Genomic DNA, 25,096 nt, shown 5'->3' with positions numbered 1-25,096 from the left:
TCCCCTAGTGGAGGTACATACGTGGAAAAGCTGAGATGGCTTCTTAGTTACATCCTGTTGTATCATAAACAGCTTCTGAAAGTTTATAAAGGTCTGAAAGAAGCCAGGAAACATATATTTAATGTATATTTAAGCATGAAGACACAGGGTATCTAAGAAAACAGAATGAATAGAACGCTAGATGACTAAAGCCTCATACAACCCGAGGGAAATAACAGAGAATAACTAGGACCGTGACCTCCATTGAAAACAGTCAGAGAACAGGCGAAGGGCCTGTTAACACTGGTACCGCAGCATGATGTGGTAGAACAATTTTCCCACATGATATTTCAGCAGAAGATCATACTAGAAGAGTACAGAGCCTCCCAAAAAGAGCAACAGCAATTGCTGAAAACAATGCTCCTGCACGTCTAATCCAGCAGCATACATCGGTAACAAGGGAGATCAGCAATTGTGGATTTATCAGAAGTACAGTAACAACAGAGTGGAAGAGTAGGAAACTGTGTGTTCCAGGATGTGGGAATGAGTAAGATGATAAGAAATGGGTGACCCAGAGACACCCACTGAAATGTCAGAGACGGCATTACTTAAAAGCCAGGGCAAAGTAAGATTCTTTTCAGCTGGCATGTAATAGTAAGCAAGGATCAAGCAGCACAATGAAACCCTGAACTGATGTGAGACATGAAATACTGAAGGATGGAGAAGAAGATCTCAGGGCAACCAACAGTAATTAGTGAAACTATTGAAAGACGATTTAAAGACGCAAAGGACAAACTGCAGAGCAACTGACAACACTGCCCCAGTAAATTATGGGATCTAGCATAGAAATGATTTTTAGCTGACACCCCGTCATTTGAAGAGATGGTAGAGAATGAGCAATGATCAAGCGAATTGCACATGATACTGGACATCAGCACCTGGGATACATACAAAGATACACATGGAATGTGGCATCAGAGGAACTGAGAATTTTGTAGGAATGGGTTAGGAAAGAAGAAAGGTCTACTATAACAGTGAAGTGAACCAAAGATCTCACGAGGTATTGAAGAACAAACAGTAGATCAGTGCAGAGGTCCCAGCTTGAGAAATAGCATTTCCTCAGTCATTCTACCATTAAAGATACTCAGAGCCCATGAAATAACATCTTCTGCAGAAGAAATAATCAAGCAAAGAAGCTGAAATTTTTTCCTTTCACATTGCAAAAATGCAACTTCTTCCCTCTATTTGTTCTTGGCAAGAGATATGAATAGTGAATATGCTTGGTATAATGGCATAAAACACTAATGCCTGGGAGTTTAGTCACTTTTCATATACCTCAAGAAGCCTGGAATGGGCTTAGAGGGTGAAACCACAGCCATGTAAATCTGGCATAGCACAGATACCTTATGGTGAACAGCCTATTGATCTCTGGAGGTTAGGAAAAGGCAAAGTTGCAAAAAAACATTTTTACAAAGGGAAAGTACTGGAGAAGGTCAAATTATTCTCCACAGCACAAATGTTGCACTTAATGAAACTTAATTAAGTCTTCATTTCTACTTTCAGAATGTAGCACACTCGTTAAAATAATTATTCAAAGTATCCCTGCCTAACTAACTGAAATCAAAATGCATCTTTGGACTTGTCCTGATAGAAATAACATGAGAGTTTGAATATTTGGGATTCTCACTCTTGGTTAAACTTTCCCTCAAATCTTACTTTTAGTTTCTGTCTGACACAATTTGATAGAATTTGGGCACAGTACACATTTGGTGTCTAATTAACACTAGACCTTGGTTGCTGTCTGAAAAAAGCATCCCCGTAGGCGAGCACTTTGTGTGTGAGAAATGACTCAGACGCAGCCAGATGTAAACACGCTTGTTGATTTGATAAGAGACAAGTGAATTTCAGACAAGCGGAGGCTTTTATTTCTTGGACAAGGAGAAGTAGCGCCAAGGAAAATCAATTCCATATGGGAGTTACATTCAGAACTGCATTTGTAGGTAAAGGGACAGTGCATTTCCAAGCACTTTGGATGAGACCCTGTGCCCGATTGGCTTTGAGAGCAGTAACGGTGACATTTACTTGTTGCTTCCCCTCCAGACATGTCTGTGTGGGCCAGCCACAAAGACGACCTATTCCCTATCAACTGAAGTGTGGGATCTTAAAAAGAAATTGAGTTGCTTCTAGCTATAGCACTGACTCAGAAGAAATATTTTATGCAACACTTGGCAGGAGAGATGATACGGCAAACATTAAATATAGAAAAAGAAATCAGAGTTTATGAGGTTGAAGTGAAATAGAAAGCATAAACTGGCAATGAAGACATGGAAAACCGTATGTACTAAGATCAAATAATGGGGGGACAGGAAGACTGTCTTTCAGAAAAAGAAACATTTCAAAAACTTAAGCATGAGGCTGCCAAAATAAATGTATGACTGATTACTTAAAAGGAAGAAAAAGACTTTACTCTCACCTTCAAATTAAAAAAAAAAATAAAATAAATGAGGTTTCCTTATAAAAAGTACACAAATTTAAAACAGAACCCTAAGTACAAAAGGAATTCATTTTACCTGGACTTTTAAGATTCTCCTAATTTACATTTCTTTAAGTCATTTACAGAGTGCATTAATGCAGAGTGATCATCAGTTTAGATTTTGCCACTGAATTCAGCTAATCTTGGGTTTCGCCATGCAAATGTGTGTGGGCTGCACACGAACATGCTCGTGTTACAGCATTGCCAAAGTACATGAAAATGTTCTTTTGAACCCTGAAGTGCCATCTGTTTTCCAGCTATTTTCTCAAGGCTCATTCTGTCTCTCCAAGTTCCCTGAAAAACAGCCTCTAAACAGTCAAATGAAACTATTTCATGCAACCAAACTAAAAAAACAACCAATCCACCTTTACCTACAGAATTCTTCTCACTGCCTGCCAATGGAAGGGATGCGCATGTGTGACGCAGACATGTACGTCTGGCCCTGCTTGATTTGATGTCACATGCATCCAACCGCAGCAATGTCTCTGTTTCCCTAACTCTGCCTGGTTTCTTTCTTTTCAACATTCAAAACTGCTTCAAACAGCTACTTTCAAGTGCGTGCAAGATTAATAAAGAAGCTGGAGTTAAAATATTTAATGTGCTTCCTTCATTGTGCATCCGTATCCTCAGGGATACCAGTACAGCAGACCCAGCAAGAACTTCCCTGCAGTTGTGATCTTTGTAATACTTGTTTCAAAAGTGACTGTAGGCCACTTTTTTTTTTGCCTCCTATTAAAATAAAGATGCTGCCAGGTTCCTTATTGGTAAAAAATGTGACCTATAACTTTTTAAATTGTGTGTTTAAGGTATGTTTTATGTACCCAACATCCAAAATTCATTTCAGTTGAGACAGATAGGGCAATGTCCTCGAGCTGGCTGTTAGTATTTCAGTTTAATGTGTTAAGGCAGTGAGACAGGTCAGTGAGGTAGGGTGGATCAAGAACTGGATGTGTGGTTGTCAGTTATTCCAGTTTGTATGACTGACCTTTACAAGATTTTGAGAAATTAATTCCATGGATGCACTCTTTTTTCTTACACTGCCCTTCTACTTACTTTGTCTAATGTAATCATCTGAAAACCTGAAACAGATCAGCTTTTATTATGAGTTTTTACAACATCTAACAAACATAAGAGACCTGATCTTGGTTAGGTCCTGCAGACTTTACTGCGGATTAGAACACATAATGTTAATGAAGTAATAAAAAAATACCCCTTTTCTTACAGGGCAAGTCAAAGATTTGCAAAAAATATCATACCTCTGTCCTAACCTTTAAACAAACAGATATCTAACAAAGTAATTCATTCAGAAATTCCAAATTTCAGGATTTTTTGTGTTTGGATCTGGCTGTAACCATTTTATTTTCCACCCTTTTTCAGTGAAACAGCTACTTTTCGTAGCTATGCATCCTATGCTACAAATTAACACTCCTTAAGAGAGAAAATGTTGTTGCCTGAAGTAGCAAAAAGCCAGGCACAAAATGAAGTACCTTTTTGGATAGTATAAAGGCGTACTGAGTCACAAGATGAAAAACCTAGTCAGCAGCAGTAATGTATGATAGCATCAGCTACCATTTACGTGAAGGAAAAACGATGACCAACTGTGGGATCACGCTTACCTGTTCATTAATAAATCTCTCAAGAGCATCACTCTCATGAGTTTCTGAGAAATAAATACAGAAAAGGCATGCCTAGGTTCATCACAATGCAATTGTTTAGCATGACCTATTGAAAAAAAAAAATAAAAAGATCCCCAACTCAAAACCAAACCCACCAAACCCATCAGGATTGCAATTATAAAGAAAATCACAAGGAGGCAGACAAACACCACAATCAATTAAAGGCGTGAGGAAAAGGAACAAGAAAGGATGTTCAGGGCAAGTGAAGATCTCTCAAAGGATGGTTAGAGCTTTTTCACTTGCTTGTGTGATGAAAACTAATTAAAATTTAAAATACTGAGCAGATTACAAGGAACTGAATGCTCCGTATTTCATATTTGCAGATTTATCTTTGTGAAGAACAAAAAAATACTTGACACTGCAGAGGTCTTTTGCACTGATGAGAATAACCAGCATTAGTACCTGCCTCATTTGGTTTGATACTAGCAAGTAAATGAGAATCTGAGGTGTCTGACAGACTGAGGAAAGGAGGCCCACACAACAGCAGCATGCTGTCTATCCTAGCTGTGAGATAAAGACCACAAAGACTATGCTCAAAATATCATTTCTGATGGATCACTGGAAACAGAGGAAAATCTTGTATCTCGATTTAAGCCAGAGCACATACCCACAGTTTCAAGCACAGACACCTGAAAGGGTAGGCATGTCCCTATTTTTAATTTCCACTCAGTCTTACCTTCAGTATGAAGAGATTTAAAAAAAAAAAAAAAACAAAAACACAAACCAAAATCATTATTTATCTTTTCTTGTATCCACATATTTGATTTCCAAAAGTTGAATCATGTCACAAGTAGCAATCACAGAACTGTTATAATGAACTTGAAGCTGACGGCAACAGCTCCTACTGCGTGTCTGGGCTTAGATACCCACCTTGAAAAGCTTGCTGCTGTACCAAGGGAAGTTCTCACAACCATAACGTCCACTGCTGTACCTAGTAGCATCTCTGTATCACCTTCAGTCTGTGCTATATTGAGATGACATGGCCTTTGGAATTTACATAGAAGTTCTATATCTTTTTCCATGAAAGCAACAAGAAGACTAGAACATAAACCCTATAAAGCACTCTCTAGTGAAGACCCCATCAGAAGAATGCTGGTCAGATTTGTATTTTCTGGATATTCTCAGAATAATCACACTTTCAGGTGCAGCAGTTACCTATTTATTTTAATGAAAAGCTTAATAATACTTTTATTTCTCAGACTTTGTACCTATTTGTAGTATTACTTTCAGGACTGGCAGAGCGCTGGGGTGTTTGATCCAACCCATAGGAGTAAATAATAGCCAGTGACTATAATACCATTTAACTTCCTCAAATTTATGAGAAATGTAAGTTTAATTATAAGGTCCAAGACATACTTTTCACATGACCTTCAGTAAGTAAATATACTGTAATTCTGTACTTCAAGTCTCTAGGCTGGGAACAACAAGACTTACTTTTTCCATTTCTTCTGTGTACAGGCTTGCTGGCTATTCAAAGACAGGATCTTTGCATATATGTGGATGAAACACCAACATTAGCTCTGGTTGAAATTAAAAGCAGAGGACTAACAAATCCGTCATCGTGACTCCTCACTGAACACTTGCAGATGAAATTGGTCTGTGCTCATAATTATCAAACTGCCTACATATGCCTGAAGATTCAGCAACTGCAGCACACGATTTCCACATTCACTAAGCTCCACCTCACTGCAACTGCAGCTTAATAAAAATATTAAATAAATTAAAAAAAAATCTACAAATAAACACAAAAGAACACCACCAACATGATGCACCGCAATGATGATAGCTACGAAGCTTAATTCAAGTGAGGCATTTAAAACTGGGGAAGCCCAGGGAGATCACGTGCCAAACCCCAGAAATTATTCAAGGGGAGCTGTAATATGTTTACAATCCATTTATTCCTATACCAAAGAACTAATGTTCTTTTAAAAAGCTTTTACAAGCAATACAATATACCAGCCAGACATAGCGCTATTTGTCCTTGGTTGCTTAGTGATCCTAGAATAGAGATGTAAAGAAATTCACTGGGCCTTTATTCTGGCCAATTCAAAAGATTACATGCTATTGTTTAGTCTTATCATCAAATATATGTAACAATATGGTCTGTTACAAGGAAACTATTCCTTTATACTATCCTTTATGAAAACGACTCATTAAAACGTGGTTACAGTGAAGATACTGCTTACAAGAGCTCTTATAGCAAGAAGAATTAATAAACACTACTGAGGTACATTTATCATGTTTAAGGATGCGTTACATTTTAATAATTTAATCCATCTATTTTTCCCTCCAGCTTTCCTTTACAGGATGGTTTGGGTTTTTTTAATCCTGCACTTTCCACAGCCTGCAAGCTCTAGGGAAATCTGCTCTCTGCATTATAGGCAACAGAAAATTACAACTTGCCAAAGAATGGAAGCACAAAGAAACAGTACAGGAACAGAGAAGAGTGCAAGCCTTCTCTTTGCAAGTGCATCATGGCAATCCAGTATCCAAAATGCAAGGAGGAGAAAACAGGGAACTGTTCTCACCTCAGTCTCCTACCTCACTGGTATTCTGAGGCCAGAATATTCCTCAAATAGGTACAATATAATTTTAGTACCAGTCCAGTAGGGACTATTGCTAAACGTTTACCTTAAGGTGAAGGACTGCACATGTTGTGGAGTAATAGGCATGCTGCTAACTCACACTCGAAAAGTAACTTGGTTAATTTGCCAAAAAATGTAAGTAGCATCATCTAACTCCATAGAGATGTAAATTAATTCCCAATATACTGAAACAGATCTTCTAGTCTGACTCTCTTCCAAAAAGTTCTTCACTCCAAGCCACGGAGTGAAGGCTTGGCCTCCAATTTCTTCCCCCCACTGTGTAGTGCAGCAGGAGCTGTAATCCTATCTCCCACTCGTGCTCTCTCTGGTAGGAATGTTTCCACTACTCCAGCCTCCTTTCCTTGGTGAGTTGCAAGAGAGCACCACATTGCATCAAGCACCTTACACCCTCACTAATTACCACAAGCAGTAAGGAACTCTGGACTCCAGACCAATGCTACTCCTGCCTCATCTGGGGTCGGTCATGTATATAGAGATAGGTATGTAGACAGAAGGACAAATAATGGACAGAAGAGTTAGGAAGAGAAAAATAATTTTTCTTTCTTTTTTCATATTTATACAGTTCCACTTCTACAGCTCCATTCAACCAGGTATCCTTTTCCTCTTTAGAAAAATGCCCTCCTACGTTCATAAACCCTGTAAGCAGAGGATGGTAAGGTAAAAACATGACCTGACCAACATTTAAGATTAAAGATCACGATATGCATATGTCTCTATCTCCTCTATTTAATCTGTCATCTATCAGATAAACAGTACTTAACAACTGATGTATAACAATACTTAATTTTACTGAATACGAGTATATTATACAATCATACGTATTTGATTAATTCCAGCTTTAGATGGGCTTTTTTACTGGTACAGCAGTTGTCTTTGGAAAATGCATCCTTTGTATATTTTATTACACTCTCTCTCATGCTATCTTTCCATCTTAGTCCTGAGTGCCAGCAAGTCTCTGCACTGTAATTGTCCTATGGCCTCACTCTCATGTCAATTCACACAAAAAAATTGATCCATATCTCTTTTAGCAACACTTTGTTCTGACAAATTCCAGCTTAATTTGTCTTTAGATATATGGTACTGTCTAAACAGAAACAATTTTTAGTTTTATGTAAATTGGAATTAAGTAACACAATAAGGGAATAAACATTATCTGCAAAACCTAAGGTCCCAAGAAGTACACACATGCCAAATCTAACCTACAGTATAACTGCTTACCTTGACCTATGACTGCAAGCGCCACAGCTATAGCTTTTATGGGAGAATTATCTCAGAGAATAATCTTTTTGTTACTTTATAACAGAGATAAAAGGCTTCTAGTAAAAATATCAGTGAGCTGGCAAAATTCAGATAAACATTCCTGCAACCATCATAGATTAATTTTATTCACAAAAATTATTCAAGATTCTCTAAGATGCTTGTGCAAAGCACAAATAGCCCATGATACTGGTTGGCTTCCTCTAAAGTACTTCAGATTACTTCTGTTTTGCAATACTTTGTTTTACTGGAAATCTTAGTCCACGTGCTTTTTGGAAACTGCCTCCTACCTCCATCCTCTGTTTTTTAAATCAGCAGAGCTACATGCATAACCAAGAAAATTATATTTTGAAAGTATCTAGAGACAGATTATTTTACCATATCTTGCTTGAATTAAGACTAGAGATTATTCTTTTAAATAAGCAGGCCTGAAGTAAACTTCTTTAATTCTATGGATTTCATTAAAATGTCTTCTAATTTACACTAGTGTAATGAGGGGAGACTGAGGGCAGCATGATTTCAATAATATTTATACTTAGGCTTAATTTCCTTTAAATAGGACAAAGCATCCTCTCTAAGTTTTTAAAATGATGTCAGTGTAAGTCTATGAGGTATGATGTTACAGCGTTGGAATGAAATTATGTCACTGCAAATGTAAAGCAACATTGTAAGTAACGAACCAAAGCTATACTAATGTGTTAAACTGTGAAAACGACCTGAATGGAATCAATAACTTTACATAAAATTAAGATGTTTCAGACCAGAAATTATCCATCTGAGACTGCAAACATTAGTCTTGACTATAGATCTGTATATATATTTGGCTGTAGAGCCCAATCTAGTCAAGTGCAATCTGTAGTATATTACCTAAATTCAAATCCACCATAGTTCAAGTGACTGCAGCATGCATGGGAGTCTTTGAGCCAAATTTGGTCAGAGGATAAATAATACTGGAAATAACATACCAGGTATAAATGGAAACGAGCACAAAGGGTTGGACAATTTTAACTAGCAGGTTAACTGGACAAAATTTATTCCTGATACAATGTGGAAGCAGGAAATTTACATCTGGTCACTCTGCCAGCTCCTAAACACAGGCATCCAAATGCAAATCAGGTGCTTTAATTGCACTGATGAGGGTAGCATAAGCACAAATAACATATGATGACATTGCTGCACAGTATTTCATTATTACCAATTTCTCTTGCTCCACCTTTTCCCTTCCTTTTGGGGATCAGATTAGCACACATTTATCATCTTGAATTGAATTTTCAATGTATCTGAACCTAAAATGGGTTCACTCTGAAATTAGTGCCATAGCGAAATGAAGGATCTGCATTTCAGCTTACAAAATACATGAATTTTGCATGCTGAAGTTGACCATTTCACACGTAACTCCTTTGCCACCATCATTTCACCCATTTTTGGACCTTCTTACCAGCACCCCATACACAGTCTTACACTATTACTCCATCAATACTGAACATAACTGGACACACAAGTTACAGTAAGTTACAGTAAGAAATCTTTCTAATATTCTAACCTGTACACAGATGAATCATCTGAGTTTGGATTTTCGTTTTCTTTTAAAATAGTTTAGCCCAAACTGAAATGCAGCTGAAATTAGTTTCATGCAATTTGATGTGTTACATGAGATTAGGTTGATTTTTTAACTGTTTTGACACAGGACCATACATTTTACATGGACATGAAACTGCCAAGATTTACCAGTTTGGTAAATTTGGGTGATAAAAGAGAAAATACTGATACTTCTGTTATCCTCAGCCCTATTCTGATAGCACATCTGATATTAACTTCGTGTCTAATCCTCACTTTTCCATGAGACAGATCCAGGAAAAAATCCTGGTAATACTATCACTTTTGTTCTGCAGAATTCCAAGTTTATCTTTGGAATGTGTTCCAGGACAGTTTACAGTACTGTACTTTTATGACACTTGTGACTGGCTGACCAGTTGCCAAGCCCTGAAATCCACTTAAGAGCTGTGAGTGCTACCAACAAAAGCCACTTCATTGGCGTTAAAGTGAAGATAAAGAACCAATGGAGTCAAGGGGAGAAATAGTCAGACTTACACAGTGCACAGATTTCTTGTGTGCTGTTTTTCTTTGGTATATTTAATAATCTTAGGACTCTGATAAGTATCCTGACACAGGAATGAATTATTTAAAGTTAGTATTAGTAATTTAGTTCAGTTTTGATAGCTGCCAGCTGTAACCTGATGGCTCTTCGATTTAGTCACATGGAAATCCCCTGTTGTATATATTCTAGTATGTTGGATCTCTTTGCACTCATCAGTTTTATATCTTTCCCCAAATACCAAAAGAAAGATCTTTTTAAGTTCTGGCAAAGATCTTGGAATGGGAAAACGTGCTGGTTGCCAAAAAGGCACTGATTACTGTAACAGAGTAGCCTGGAGTTTCTATCCTTTCCTTTTAATATGTAAACTTGTTTCTGATTTAGAACTGACTCTCCTGTCAAAGGTGTTTTTTCAGTGCTAGTTCACATGCAGCAAGACTTTATGTGACTCTGTTGCCTTAAAGTACACAAAGCAAGTTTCACTTACTTGGAAGCAGAAATAAATTTTATACCATGTAGTCCTACATTGCAGGAGATACGCAGGGACAGAAACAGTACTTATACTGCTTGTATGCTTTTTAACTGTGATTTCAATAGAACTATGGAAAACTCCTTTAAAAAGAAGTCTAACGAAAGGAAGAACTACTTTTAACAAATCAAATATGGAAGGATCAATCACACAAGGAGAGTCGCATATTTCAATACTTCATCCTTAGATCTCACTTCCTTCAGAGAAGTGCTTTTTGCTATCAGCATAATAGATTTTTCTGATATTCCTTTGACAGTTGTGCTCCAATTCCTTTGATAATTGTGCTCCAATCAAGAATGTAATGGACGTGTACCAGATGACTTTGCCATTTATTAAGGCAATCAGGTGATGCTCCAGTAAAGCCTGAAAAAGCTTGGAATGCTATGGAAGCATTCTTGGCTCAAAATTCCTGGCTAAAAATCCTTCTCAAATATTCTCTCTCATTCATTGCATCCACATCTGAACTGTGGGATAGAACACACAATGTTCTACATCAGTATGGCACACCCTGGCCACATCTTAATCCAGGCATGACAGTTCTTCACTTCTGAAATCACAGACTGAAATTGTACAAATGTAACATATTAAACTTAAATAGTAAAAATATACGAGTGCATCTTTTTATATGAGATGCTAAAGGCCAAAGTCTTCATGCTCAGTCCTGCAAAGAAATCCATTGCATGACAAGTTACTAAGCCATATCTCCTTGAAAGCAGAACATAATGGCTTGTATCCTATGAACAAAAATCAGGTCTCCCTCCAGGGTGCTGTTTGAGAAATCAGTTTCCCCAGCTGCCGCTGGGGAGATTAATTCCTACTGAACCCTTGTGCACTGATCTTTGCCTTCATAGTGTCTCTCACCATATGCTGTTTTAATTAGTTCTTTTCACTATAGTGTACATAGTGAAAAACAGTCTGACTAGATTAGAAAGGTGCATATAGACAAAAGTATTTCCAATTCAGGGCCAAAACGAAGAAGATTTAATCAACATGCCCTTCTCAGATTTACAGTATTTAAAGGGCACAGTTCTCCCTTTTAATTCGCTCACCCAGATAATATGTATCCCAAAACTCTAAGAAAAGTAGATTGAATGTCACTGCCCTTGAACAATTTAAGATATTTTAAAAGTCCTATTGAAGTGAAAGAGAGAAAATACTAAAAACTAAACTGTGCAATTGCACAGATTGCTTTGCAAGGTGGGGATATGTCAGGGTCAGACAACAGCAAGAGGAGGAGCTACACTCAGGTCAGTCCATGCGTTCAAGTGACCAGCTTATGTGTATAAGCAGAAGGTCAGATAGCCTGAACTCACTTGAAGCCACAGGCATTCTGTGGAGCAGTTATGGCAGTAAGCCTGCTTTTAGGATAGATTAAGAGCTACTTCTCAGAAGGAAAATATCTAACCTTGGGAGATTGAGGGAATAACTACAAACCAGGGGTAAACACTGGTGGAGGAGTGGTGAATGTCAAGCAGGAGAGTACTTCTAGATTTGAACTGATTTGTCTTCTTATCCTGGATTGTACAGTTTCCAACTGGCCCTACAGACCTTGCTTCCACCAAAGTACAACACAGAATGGGAACACAGAACGACCCAGCTAACGGGTATCATACCTGGGAGCACACAGAAGTGTGCCTGTGGTAAGTGAACCTGTAGTCTGACATGCAATTCCAGATCAGCATCTACTTTGTCCTTTGGTCTGAACTGCAGTCACTGTTGAGCAAATCAAGCTATCACCTCCACTCTGATGTATTTTGAGCAGGCATCCTATAAATTTTAGACGACTGTGGTTTCACTAGTCAAAGTGTGGCACATGTACGTTTTTACACACCCATCTGTAGGTGTGTAACACCCCCCCATACACATCAAACCCGCTGTGGCCAGGTAACACCATGAATAAAGCAGACGAGAGTTCCTAAATGCAAATGTATGTATTGAGGTGGTAGGTCAGATGGTTCATAAAATATTTTCATAAATTTTTTTCCACTTCTCCATTATGACTAAAGCCAAAGAATCATGTGTTGTAAAAGAAAGTTTCTTCAGACAGGAGAAGCTATTCAGCTAGTTTTAGCTTTCATTCTAAAAAGACTTTGTGTTTAAACTAGTTTTTGTTATTATGTTAATACTGAAAGTGGAAACTAATTGTTAGGGTAAGACTTAGGTTTGACTTCTTACCTGGTCAGGGATAACCCCAAAGCAGTAGCTCTAGCTGAGACAAAGCTACAGTGATCTTCCCCTTAGACTAGTACTGCTAATGCTAAGCACCAGTTCTGAAAAATTCTTCCTCTGGTTTTTTTTTTCTGCTCACAATCTCTCCTAAGCAGGTATGATGAATTTTTAATAGTTAAGAAACATGACTGAATTCCTCTTGTCAAGATGACAGTGCAAAAACGTCATTATTCCTGTTTTCACATCAACATGACCTTTCATCATCCGTAGTGTCTCATTTTTGAATTGGACTCTTTACAAACACAGCCAGACACTTGGCTTCACAGAACCAACCTTTTATACAGAAACAGATACATTGCCAGACCAGGATCAAACACGTCATCTCCACGTTTCCTACAGCAAAGCTTTCACACCACAGGCACCATATGACACAGTACCAAGATGTAAGCTTGAAGGCATCTCATCTGGCTCAACCCTTAGGCCAGCCTGTTGGACAAAACTGAAGCCACAGTAGATAGGAGAGTTCAAAAATCACTGTCACAAGCCTAGTCATTATGGTAAGGACATTTTGTGATGCTTTTCACTAGCTGAATGAAAGGATCTGGATGCTTAGCACATTTCAGAAAAGGTCTTTCCCCTATTTTTCTAAACACATTCAGGTACTCCCGGCCCACTGGAAGCTTACTTTATGCTTACTAGCTTTTTTTGTACTGCTGGGGTTTGCTGAAGCACCAAGAATAAACTTTAACTCCATGGAGATTTTGGGGGTTTTTTTGCACTTCTTGCAAGGGAAGCAGGGCTAGGTCAAGACTGAATACTTAGGGTATAATATCTGATTAAAAAAATCCAAAACAAACACACCCCCCCATACACACAATTTACTATTACTTTTCCTTAGCTGGAAAATTAGGCCAGTAAGAGAGTAACCCTAAGCAAATTAGCTACATTACACCTGAATCTGTAAGATAATGAAATACACACAGACTGGGCTTCCACTGACTCCTTCAAAATTAGGGCTTATGCTGTCTTACATAGAACTTTCTATGGCATCTTGTGCAAACACTGTATTTAATTTAAACCAAAAAAAAATACTACCACTCTACCAAAGCACACTAAAGAGAAGGAGGGAGACTTGAGAACAATGTAAGCTTTCAGCATGAAAGTGCCATGATGATATCACTCTTTGGCTTAGTAATGTATATACTTTGAGAGACTGGGGAGCGGAAGAGGGAAGGAAACAGAAAGAGGGTTCTTTGTACCCTTATGAAATACCAAATGACTCCTTCTCCCTCTTGCCCCTCAGTAAATCACCAGGAAGTGGCTCAGTAACACGAACCACGAAATGAGCACAAGCTGCAGAGTCATTTCTGAAAAGCTGGTTTAACTAAACCACCAGCCTGTCATTCTCCCTGATTTACATGACTCTGATTAGAAGCTTTACAACAGAACTCTGAATGCCTACCTTTTGCATATCTTTGAGTGCAATACCTAAAATTATCTAATCAGGTCCAATTTCAGAATGTAAACAGAGTGTTTATAACAACTAAAGCATTTTGGCATCTGGTGACATAATTGAAATACTAACTTGATCAAACAATACAATTTTTATTACCTGGTAGGGTGGGTTTGGGGATTATTTTTTTATTAAAGTTTCTTTTTAAGCCTCAAGTTGAATCCATTTCCGGCGAGTTGAAGGCAAGGCAGGATAGCACACCAGAAAGAAGCCTGCATCAGCTGATGCTGATTAATGACTTGCAGGACAATCCATGTTAGTCTTCAGTTTAATAGACACCATTTTCTGGAAAATACCCTTCTCATAACTAGTTAAGTTTGGGATCTCTAGAATTTACTCACTGTTGCCAAAAAAAGTGTTTGCTGTATTTAATACTTCCGTACAGCAGCAGATTCCTCTTGCTTAGCTGAAATGATGCTAAAAAATAATGACAAAAGGCGGAAGAGATGCTCCTTAACATCTATTAAAACATGCACAACATGATTTTAAAAGTTAGATCAGTTTTTACATGTATTAGATCTCTGTGAGATTTGCATAACAAGCAGATGCTAAAAAAAAAAAAAAGAAAAAAAAAAAAAAAAAAGGTTAAAAGAGCTTTATAAATTTGTCCCCATTTTTAAAATCAACATATATGGGAGAATTTGGTTTTGTATAAACCTTTCCCTCAGGAAATGGTTCCTTACCACAAGACAACCCCAAGAAATCACTTCAGGACTTGTACAAAGAAAATAATGTTGGTTTTAGAATAAGAAAGACATGGAACTGCTCAAGTGACTCCAGAGCAGGCCACAGAGATGCTGTGAGGGCTGGAGCAGCTCTGCTCTGGAGACAGGCTGAGAGCTGGGCTGGGTCAGCCTGGAGAAGAGAAGGCTCCTTAAGGGGAGACCTTAGAGCAGCTTCCAGTGCCTAAAGGGGCTACAAGAAACCTGGAGAAGGGCTTTGGACAAGGGCCTGTAGGGACAGGACAAGGGGGAATGGCTTTAAACTGACAGAGGGGAGGTTGAGATCTTAGGAGGAAGTTCTTCCCTGTGAGGGTGCTGAGGCGCTGGCACAGGTTGCCCAGAGAAGCTGTGGCTGCCCCATCCCTGGCAGTGTTCAAGGTCAGGTTGGGCAGCGCTTGGAGCAACCTGGTCTAGGGGAAGGTCTCCCTGCCTGTTGCAGGAGGATGGAATTGGATGAGTTTTAAGGTCCTTTCTAACCCAAACTTTCTGTGATTCTACAAAAAAATTTAAATAATGGCATTGAGTATATATTTTAAGAGAACTTCATATCCAGTTTAATCTCCAAATTCTGCATTTGGAGAAGCTAGAAGTTTTATCTCCTGGCTTTTGTGGACTATCATGGACTTCAGTTTTTGTCTACCAACTTACATCTGTCTCTAAGTTGGCACTAACTCTATAGCATTCATGTGATACTAAAGTTTTTATCAAGGCAAAAAGGTGGTAGTTATAACCTTTCTAACGTTTCATTGCTAAAAGAGTAAAACTACGTAGAAAACATACGTGAAAATCCATTATTTGATGCACAAAGCATACATAAGCGGACTTGGCCTCAAGAAGTGCTACTTCTAATGACAAGAAAAAATTAAGTAAAGCCACAGAAAATGAAGTCAAGCTCACATGTTGACCCTGGTTGAGCATTGACAATTTCCTGTTGCTGGAGGAGCCAGGGAAGTCAGTTTTAGTCCCAGGGGAACTGGGGGAGTCATTTGCTGCCACTATTTCCATTTGTGACATAAGGGGTCACACATTCTAGCAGCAGCGACAGTAACCAATACACTCTAGTCTAGGCTTTGACAAGTGAAGAACTAGTAAAATCTATATTTCAGCCTGTTCATGTATTTTGATGATAAACTAAGATTTATACATGTTTGGCACAAACAGCTTGAACAGGCAAGTTGCCACTATGTGAGAACAAAACATGCAATCAAATCTGAGTGCCCATAACCCTAAAACCTCTTTTCCTCTTCCCTTAATTTTCTCTTACGGTAAGCAAGAACGTTTGCCAATCAACTGGAATGATAAATTAAAAGTAGCAAATTAAATTTATAATATAAAGTCCAAATAACTGTTAATACTGTGCAAAATTATTAACAGCAAATTACACTTGGAAGGAAAAGTTTATTACATTGTAATTATATGTCATGGTTTAAGCCCAGCTGGTAACTCAGAACCACGCAGCTGCTCGCTGCGGCTAAAAATTAAAAAGCATTGCCCAATATATCCTAAAAATATTATTTCTATGCATATATATGATAGACATATATATCTATGCATATAAGATAGACACACTGAATATATCATGACTGTTTCTTAATCTTTGGCTTCTAGACAAATTAACAAATAATTCAACCGTTATGGATAAACATCTCATTGTTTACCATGAGAGTTCATTCTTGATAAATACTGGTTTGGTTTTTGAAAGAGAAATAAATTCCTATTGACTCACACAGATACTGCTGAATTTTGTTTTCTTTTAAGGTTGGAACAGAATATCTCAAACTAGAACCTTAAGAAATTAATGTAAACAAATTCAGAACAAAGAATCTCTCAAACCGACAGTTTATTTTTTGTATTTTTAATCTAAGAGAGAAATAATCTAAAATGCCATGTAATTCTGTAAGTTGGTTAACAACCCATTTCAGATAGATAATAGGAATAAAGAGGAATTGCCTGTTCTTGTACACTGATATAACCTTGTAGGCATCAATCCTAGGCGAGACGAATGCAAACTTCAGATTCTATAAAACAATATTCATAAAGAGAACAAAAACCCTACCAAAATATGTAGAACATAGTTTTACGTAGAACCATCATTCCTGAGTCAATGTATAAAGCCCAGCTGGAAATTCCCATGTAAGCTACAAGTTCTTAAAGAATATTACCCTAAAACTACAGAATCATGCAAAATATCATCAATGTACATTTATGGTTGAATGCTAAATGTTCAATGAGCACCTCTGATGAACAGTGCTAAAACTTTGGTTTACTGATGCCGCTACGTAAGCCTCACTTCTTGTCATTTCTCTAGAGGGTAGCATGAGTTACGTTTATAGTGTAAAAGCAGACTGTGCAAAAAGTGTATCACAACAAAGAACCACTTTCTTTTTTTTAAATAGCACTGTATACTATTTATCTAAAGCTACAGTGAAGAATAACCAGTTCACCCTGTAAAATATTGCAACACCATCCTATTAAAGACAGATGTGCTTACCTTGACTGTATTAAATATTATTCACACTGCTGTCATACAAGACCTTTTTACCTCATCAAGGGAGAAGTTTAAATAAGGAAGTGTAAAGCTCAGTGCTATCCTTCTTCAAGAGCAACACCACAAATCGCTGCATCTCCAGTTCTAATGCATCAGGTTTACTACCTCCAAATTGCAAGCATTAACTTTTGTCTCATCGTTACTGTAAAATCTTCTAATGTCTAGGAAGTGTTGTATGGATTCTTACAAAATGATTAATCTATTAAACAGAACCACAGCACAGAAATAACCTAACAAAAAGGACTTTCCCCTATGAATGTTTTCAGTATAAACTTATGGGACCCAATCTGTGGTTCTTGACAATAAACTATAAAGGGGTTTCCAGTTGTCAAATCTTATCTGTAATGGTGGAGAGGATTAAGAGTCCTTCTGTGCTCTGAGATATGCAGGTGCTGATCCAGTACCTTTCATATAAAACTAGTCAGAGCAGCAGGGAAAAATGAAAGGGGGGGAAGATGAGGAGGGAGAGAGCGGGGCGGGGAGGGAAGGGGCTGAAATAATGAGACCTATAATATATAACCTATTTATCTAGCTTTGTTTCTCATCTTTATTTACCTTTGAAGTATTAAGAAATGTTTTGTATAATGAGTTACCACACAATAAACTGCTGATACTGGAGCGCAGGCTGATTTTACATGCTGGCACATTCCTGCCAGAGAGGAAATGCTGGTACCCAGGGAGGTCTCGCTTTGCCATCTTCAGCTCTTGCAGGCACTGGCTGCGTTAAGAGCACACCAAAGGCTTCTTACCCCTGAAGCACATTGCTAAGGAGCTCAGCTGAATTTTGAGGTGGTGCTTTTAAAGACATTGCACACAGAGTTTCAGAATACCTTACCCTGGCCTCCCGTTCTGAGCCACCTCCTAAGGGAGAGTTCTATTTCCATTAAATACCATTGTTATAACTTTAATTCTAAGAGCCTAAGTTATAAATACCTTGGCAGGAAACTATTGCAGGTGTATTAGAACTAGAATGCGACGCTTCTTGAAGATACATCTTAGAAAAGCACAATGCAATCTGCTAAAGATTTTTCAAATATCCAAGCGAATTTCTTAACGTGCAATACTGCACAGAAGCAGAGACTGGGAATGAAAGACCCCACATCTAATTGTCCACAGAAGGAGGTTGCTCAGGTGAACAGGTTGAAGCTAGTGAGGAAGAACTGCTGATCTATCGCACAGCCTGGCAGTTCCACTGGATCAGAGTATTGCATTGGAGATATGTTCTGTCAAAACATTTTCAACCAAGACTAACAAGAACACCATTTGGATGAAAGTAAAAAGGAGTAACTCCAACACTTTTCCGTTAAATTTTCAGCGAAGAATTTGATGGACACACAGCTGGTTTGTGAATAACTTTATAATGAATCCTTTCAAAGCATTTTTGCTCATAATTGGCTTCTGAACTTCCAAAACACAACAAACACAGCACCATCAAGGACAAAGTAAACAGAAAGATGTCCATGGACTTATCTGCCTGGATAAGAAAGGCTCAAGGCAGGAAGGGGGAAAAAATAAAAAAAAACCAAGGAAAAAGGAAAAAAAAAATGAAAAGGAAAAAATTGAAAAAAAGGAAAAAAGGGGAAAGCAGGAGAGAAATTGTAACTATGCAAACAAATGAGCTGTAACTTAAGTTTGGGGTGGGCATGAGTTTGCCTAATGTCACTCAACAGATTAATGGCAGAGTCAAGAAGACAACAGTCTACTGTCCTATAGGCAAGACTGGGCTCCAGTCACCCCACTGACATGTTCAGTATCACTGTTTGTCCAAGAGCTTTTCTTATGGACTGACTTTTACTGGCCCTTTAAGGACTTCTGGGGTTTTTTAAACAAAAACTAAAAGCTGAGGAAGTTGAGAAGAATCCCACCTTCACTAGCATAAGTAAGACTGAAATGTGCCAACCACTCTGTAAGCACAAAGCAGTTGGAGAGCAATTGGCATGTAATAAAAATGTGTTCAGCCACCCACTACTAGAAGGTCTCCAAACACACCTTACATCTTGGGACATAAATTAGGTCTGGACTTCAGACATGCCTTTACCTGGGTCTTTTGCAGTCTACAGTTAAGAATTAGTATCTTTGTCTAAAAGCATGACGAGACAGATTACAAGCGCAAAGAAGAGGCCAATGAGTGGTCCCTGTCCCGAGGCCCAAGATATATTTTCAGAATTCGTTTGCAAGATGATTCCCAGAAATCCCACTACATCTCCTTTGGAGTTAGTTCAATTAAAACTCCTTATGGTTTTGACATGTTAAACATCCCTGAAAGTTATCTGATATGGGTAAACCTCTAGAGAAGGAATTTCAGTGCTAGAAAGGTAAACCTTTATACGCTAGGTGTGAATGGGCCTGGGAAAAGCAGAACAACTTTTTAAAATCCTTGGAATAGGGAAGACGATAAAAGCCAGGCAAATGATGCTGAAAGAAAACTAAAAGAGAAGCACACCAAGCAAAAGCTGTGCGACATTTGAATCTTGAAAACTGTAGAATCCATCTGCTTTCCAGTTTCCCTTATTTCCAGTTCATAGACGGTGTAGCGTCCCTATCTGGATGTTTTGGAGTAAAACGTGCTTCCATATTTGTACATAAGCACATTTTTGCACCAGGAAGAGGCAATAACATGCATCGTCCTGTCTGCAGAATGATTTTATATATGTACACATATGAATTACACATTTTGATAGCAAATCCCAAAATAAAGTTTCTACATATGTGGCGTAGGAAGAAAATAACGCCTTTCATTTCATGGGATTTAAAGACCCCAAGTATTAAGAAAACATTTTATTATTACTACAGTAAACTAATGCTAACTGATACTAATGATTAAAAGTACAAAGTCAAAAAGTATAGGAACAAACATGCTTGTCATCTGGTCTGCAAGGTATAGAATACCTATAAACTATAGGAAAAAAATGATAGGCTTTAAAGCCAAGACCCACTGTATTATCTAATCTGACTCTACTTGCAAAAAAATTCATTTTCCACTGTGCAGAACCCAATGATTTCAATGTTATTATGGGTTTGGACCAACAGATCCTTCTGAGAGAAACTTGACAGCTTGTGGAAAGTGTACCTCTTTATGTATTTACGATGTAATAAAGATAAGATAGCTCGATACAAGTATATTTTCACTGAAATTATTAAAAACTTACCTCTAATGCCTGATTGACATTTTTTACTATTAATCTAAACAGCTCCTTTACTGCCTTCTGCAAGAAACACTTGGAACTCTGGGACTCCTCTTTCCACGTTATAAAACATGCATTCGTGGAGTGCAGGTTTTCATGACTTGATATTCTTTATTCATGAGAATAGGCTTATTAATTCAGTTCTACTTTGAAAGATTGAGGCTTATGTTCCCTAAATCACTTCATGGCAGAACGGCATGATCTAAGAGGGAACAGGCAAATAGTTGACTTACTCTAACGCAAGGTTTCAATTTAAAACAACTAGTAATTTCGTTTACTGCAAGTTATTAACATAATCCATCATTTTAAAACACATCTTCCGTAACTTTTGCGTAAGTAGTATTTAGACCCTCTCATTCCTATACAGCAAGAAGGAAAAAGAATTCATAAGCAGATAAATTTTTATTGAAAATAAAATTTCAGCATCTAAGCCACCACAGCATTATGGGAAGCATGTTCAGTTTAGGCATTATGGAACTACTTTCATACTTTTGTGACACAAATTTATATCAGTAGACTTAATTCTCTTACTGTTTTCATGGCTTTTCACTATTTCCATTACTTCATGGATTACCATGGTTCATTTTCATCTCAAATGTAAGCCTTTTCAACCTTTCCTTTATGTTCTTTAAAAAACATAATTCTTTATTCAAGTAATTTTAATAGGACCATTACCTTTAAGTAGTCACTACAAGAGAAATTTGAAGGACTGTCCCCCCATATTTTGCTACATATGCCAAACTTTTTTTTTTCCCTTAAAATTACTTTACATTGACATATGTAAATTTTTGTGTGGTTTTTTTTTGCATGAAATTATGGTCTGACAGGTTTTGTTTTTCTTTGCTGTTCCTTATTCTCCTGTTTCATATACAGATAGAAATTAAAAGGAAGGACTCTTTCTTTCTAATGGGTATTCTTAATAAATAGATTTGTTATGGCTATTATTATTATTAAACTATTTCTGAAAAAATCATAACCAGCAATTAATAGGTATTAACTCCACTTCAAACTTTGGTCTTGGAATGCTTCATCATATGGTATACTTGTAGCATCAATGAACCTATATAGATTTTCACTCTTATATAGGTTACTGGAGCAAGCTCATAGAGATAGTAATGGGTATACTAAGCCAACTTAAAACAATGAAACTTTTGATCTTAATTCAGCTCGAGCATGTTGGGTTATTAACAAATGGTGTATTTCAAATCCAGGTTCAACAGGGCCTGGAGCAACCTGGTCTAGTGGAAGGTGTCCCTGCCCATGGCAGGGGTTGGAACTGGATGAGCTTTAAGGTCCCTTCCAACACAAACGAGACTGTGATTATATGATTTCTGGCTGTTTCATGCTATGTAAACAACATACAATGTAGGAGGAACTCACTCAGTGGCATCGAATGAGGTGCCAAACATCAACAAAATCAAAAGTCAGCTAAACACCTCAAATGTGTTTTCTCACAAGTGTCCAAGGGATTCCAAAGAAAAGCTAGTAAGTCTACTTATGTACACAATAAAAACACATAAAATGAGAAGTAAAAACTTACTGTGATCCAGTGAAGCGTTCCAAAATGAGGTGCAAATCAAGCAACAGCAAAACGCAACTGACTTTTAAAACCTAGGAAAATGGACTTGCTCCCACTAAAAGTCATGGTAAGTTTTCATTGATATCGATTTTGTAGGAATGATCTCTAATACTGCAGTTCAATGTCTAATCCATATTACTGGTATTTTTTGGCACAATTCAACTTGGAATGCAGTAGTGTGATATGAAAAAGGTGTTTTGTTTGCAAACTTGGAATGAAATCTGACTTGGACTAGATTGCACAACAAAGAAGCCAGAAAAAGGGAATCTGACACTCACCATTCTGGCAGAAAAAACCTTAAGTTTCTTAAAACTAGAAGATTAAAAATACTTTCATATTGTTATTTGAAATTACAATCAAATTTAAGAAAATGTAAGTGTTGAAGTGTGCCAGATTACCAGGATTTTAGGTTCACGATCATTATCTTCTTCAAAGTCATCTGAAGCTTGTACCTAAAAATACTGCAGAATTTAAAAAACAAACTCTCACTGCTCTGAAGCTGAAATGCTATTAATCTCTCATACTAGCATGTTAAATCACAAACTCTCTGTAACAAATCCTGTATTTCTTCTGTCTATTGCCAAATTAATTGGGAACTCTCAATCCCCGTTCAGCACAATACTTAAACATGTTCTCAACTTGATACACATGAGAAAATCTAAATCCTTATCTAAATTTGACTTCATTGTAAGTTAAGCATAAGTTTATGACAGAAGCAGCACTCCGGTGTTTTGCTGAACTAGGAATTTGATTTCTATAGATGGAAAATATTCCCTCTGACTTCTTTTGTTCTCACAAGTGCTAAAACCTCAGTTTTATCGGGTCACAGTTGTGTGCCTTTAGCAAAACAAGGGTAACAGTTCTTTGAGAGCAACAGCTATACTTTTTTCAAGTCATTCATTACTCAAGGATAGTACATGTGAAGAGGAAAATGGAAAGAAGCATAGTATGAACCAGAGTCTTAACCTGCTATTACAGAACAATACGATTAGCATATTTTTGCTATTATTACCATAAGCATATATAGAGATTAAGAGGTTAGACATTGTCTGGATAATATATTTGTGCTAAATTCAGACCAATACTAATGCTAGCAAATATTTATATTAACCATTAACTTTGTTCTATGGGAGTTAATATACTACATCTGAAGCATGAAACACAACCCTGGGTTTGGAAACGCCTGTTAATCAACGGGTTTGGAAATGCCTGTTAATCAAATGAAGCACTACAGATATTAATATTTCCTCACCCTACTTTAGCAATATGTCTTCATCATGACTTGGCAATTCAATGACCATGAAGTCTTTGATCTGTTTCCTGACCCGTCAAATAGTATCAGTCAAAACCAAGTGGGAGAAAGGCTGTTTTAAGGCAGTGGATGTTCTTTCAAGGCAAACTGAGAGGAAGTCATCATCTCCATTTGTGAAGACTTCCAGTTGCCATCGATCAAAGACAGAGCAAATTCAATGACCTAACACAAGATGGATCTATTACATGTTAGTAATTCCTTGGATCAGTTAACCCACTGTAGTATATTTAATCCATGACAGCATCATAAAAATGAGTCAGTGCTTGTTAATAAGAAAATATTTTCTCCTGTCAATCAATGCTATCATTTGCCAAGTGGAAGGTAGCAGATACTAGCAATTCACAACAACAACAACAAACCCAACAAAAAAACCCCAAAAAACAAACAAAACACCTTTACCCTAATAAAGAGGATCTTCTCTCCAACTCTGTATCTTCCTTGTGAAAGACGCTCCACACAGAACTTCGTAGGGCATTTACAAGGTGGATCTTCAGAAATGTGTTTAACCTAAAACACAAAGACATTACTAAAGGAAACTGTTTAAAGTAGCATGTGTAGCAAAACATTCAAGATGACATTTGCCATAACATGATACCACTAATCTGTGTCTGCACTGATAATATTTTCTTACTTTTTCTTAATTCTCTTAATATTTCTGTAATCCCAGACCATGGTGTTTCCAGAATCAATAACGATTTTTTAGCTCTGATGAGGTAAAACAGAGACAAGTGTCAGAGAGTTCAACATAAAATTTGATCATTTAACTCAAATCAAGTTTGCTAATTTGAGTCAGCATCAAGGTTTTGTACATTAGTTCTCATTATTTAATGGTCAAGTGGCTCAGCTGTCTAAGTGCCAATATAGTTGACAGGCAAAGTGAAGATGTCAAAATGATATATGGAGAAAATGATGACAACCACAAACCCATGCTAAGATGCTCCCCAGAATTGCTAACTACCCTTTCATGACCACCTTAGGACATTAGTGCTATCAAGGGTAATTTTAAAGGGGCCTCAAGACTACTTTACTCCATCACTGCCAACGTTATGCACGCAGCCACAATAACACGGGCTGCTTTTTCAGCTTGACCAAAGGCACTGATATTTAAGTAAAAGTGTATTTTGTGTTCTTCAGTGACCTGAAAATAGCAGAGCCATGAATGCCAAAAGAACAGATCTGGCTGAGAAAATCTAACATTAAATTGCAGTATGGCATAGGAGCAGTAATAACAAGTGCAGCATTTTCATACACTGCAGTTTTCTTGGATGAATGCTGACCTGGCACAGGGTGCCCAGAGAAGCTGTGGCTGACCCATCCCTGGCAGTGTTCAAGGCCAGACTGGACGGGGCTTGGAGCAACCTGCTCTAGTGGAAGGTGTCCCTGCCCATGACAG

The 25,096-nt window shown here is 37.6% G+C and overlaps 1 protein-coding gene across 1 annotated transcript in view; it reads right to left on the bottom strand.

The window, feature by feature from the left end:
• Nucleotides 1–24,085: 24,085 nt before the first annotated feature.
• Nucleotides 24,086–25,096, bottom strand: part of GAS2 (growth arrest-specific 2) — a gene marked incomplete at its 3' end in the record, with an annotated part of 45,117 nt that continues 44,106 nt past the window's right edge. The window contains exon 6 of the mRNA XM_010010743.1: nucleotides 24,086–24,210. Within this exon, the coding sequence (XP_010009045.1) occupies nucleotides 24,086–24,210 (125 nt within the window). The remainder of the gene's footprint in view (nucleotides 24,211–25,096) is intronic.

The sequence above is a fragment of the Nestor notabilis genome, unplaced genomic scaffold (assembly GCF_000696875.1).
Source record: "Nestor notabilis isolate BGI_N333 unplaced genomic scaffold, ASM69687v1 scaffold7403, whole genome shotgun sequence".
NCBI lineage: Eukaryota > Metazoa > Chordata > Aves > Psittaciformes > Psittacidae > Nestor > Nestor notabilis.
Note: the sequence above shows the minus strand (reverse complement) of the source record. Positions and strands in the feature narration are given on the sequence as shown.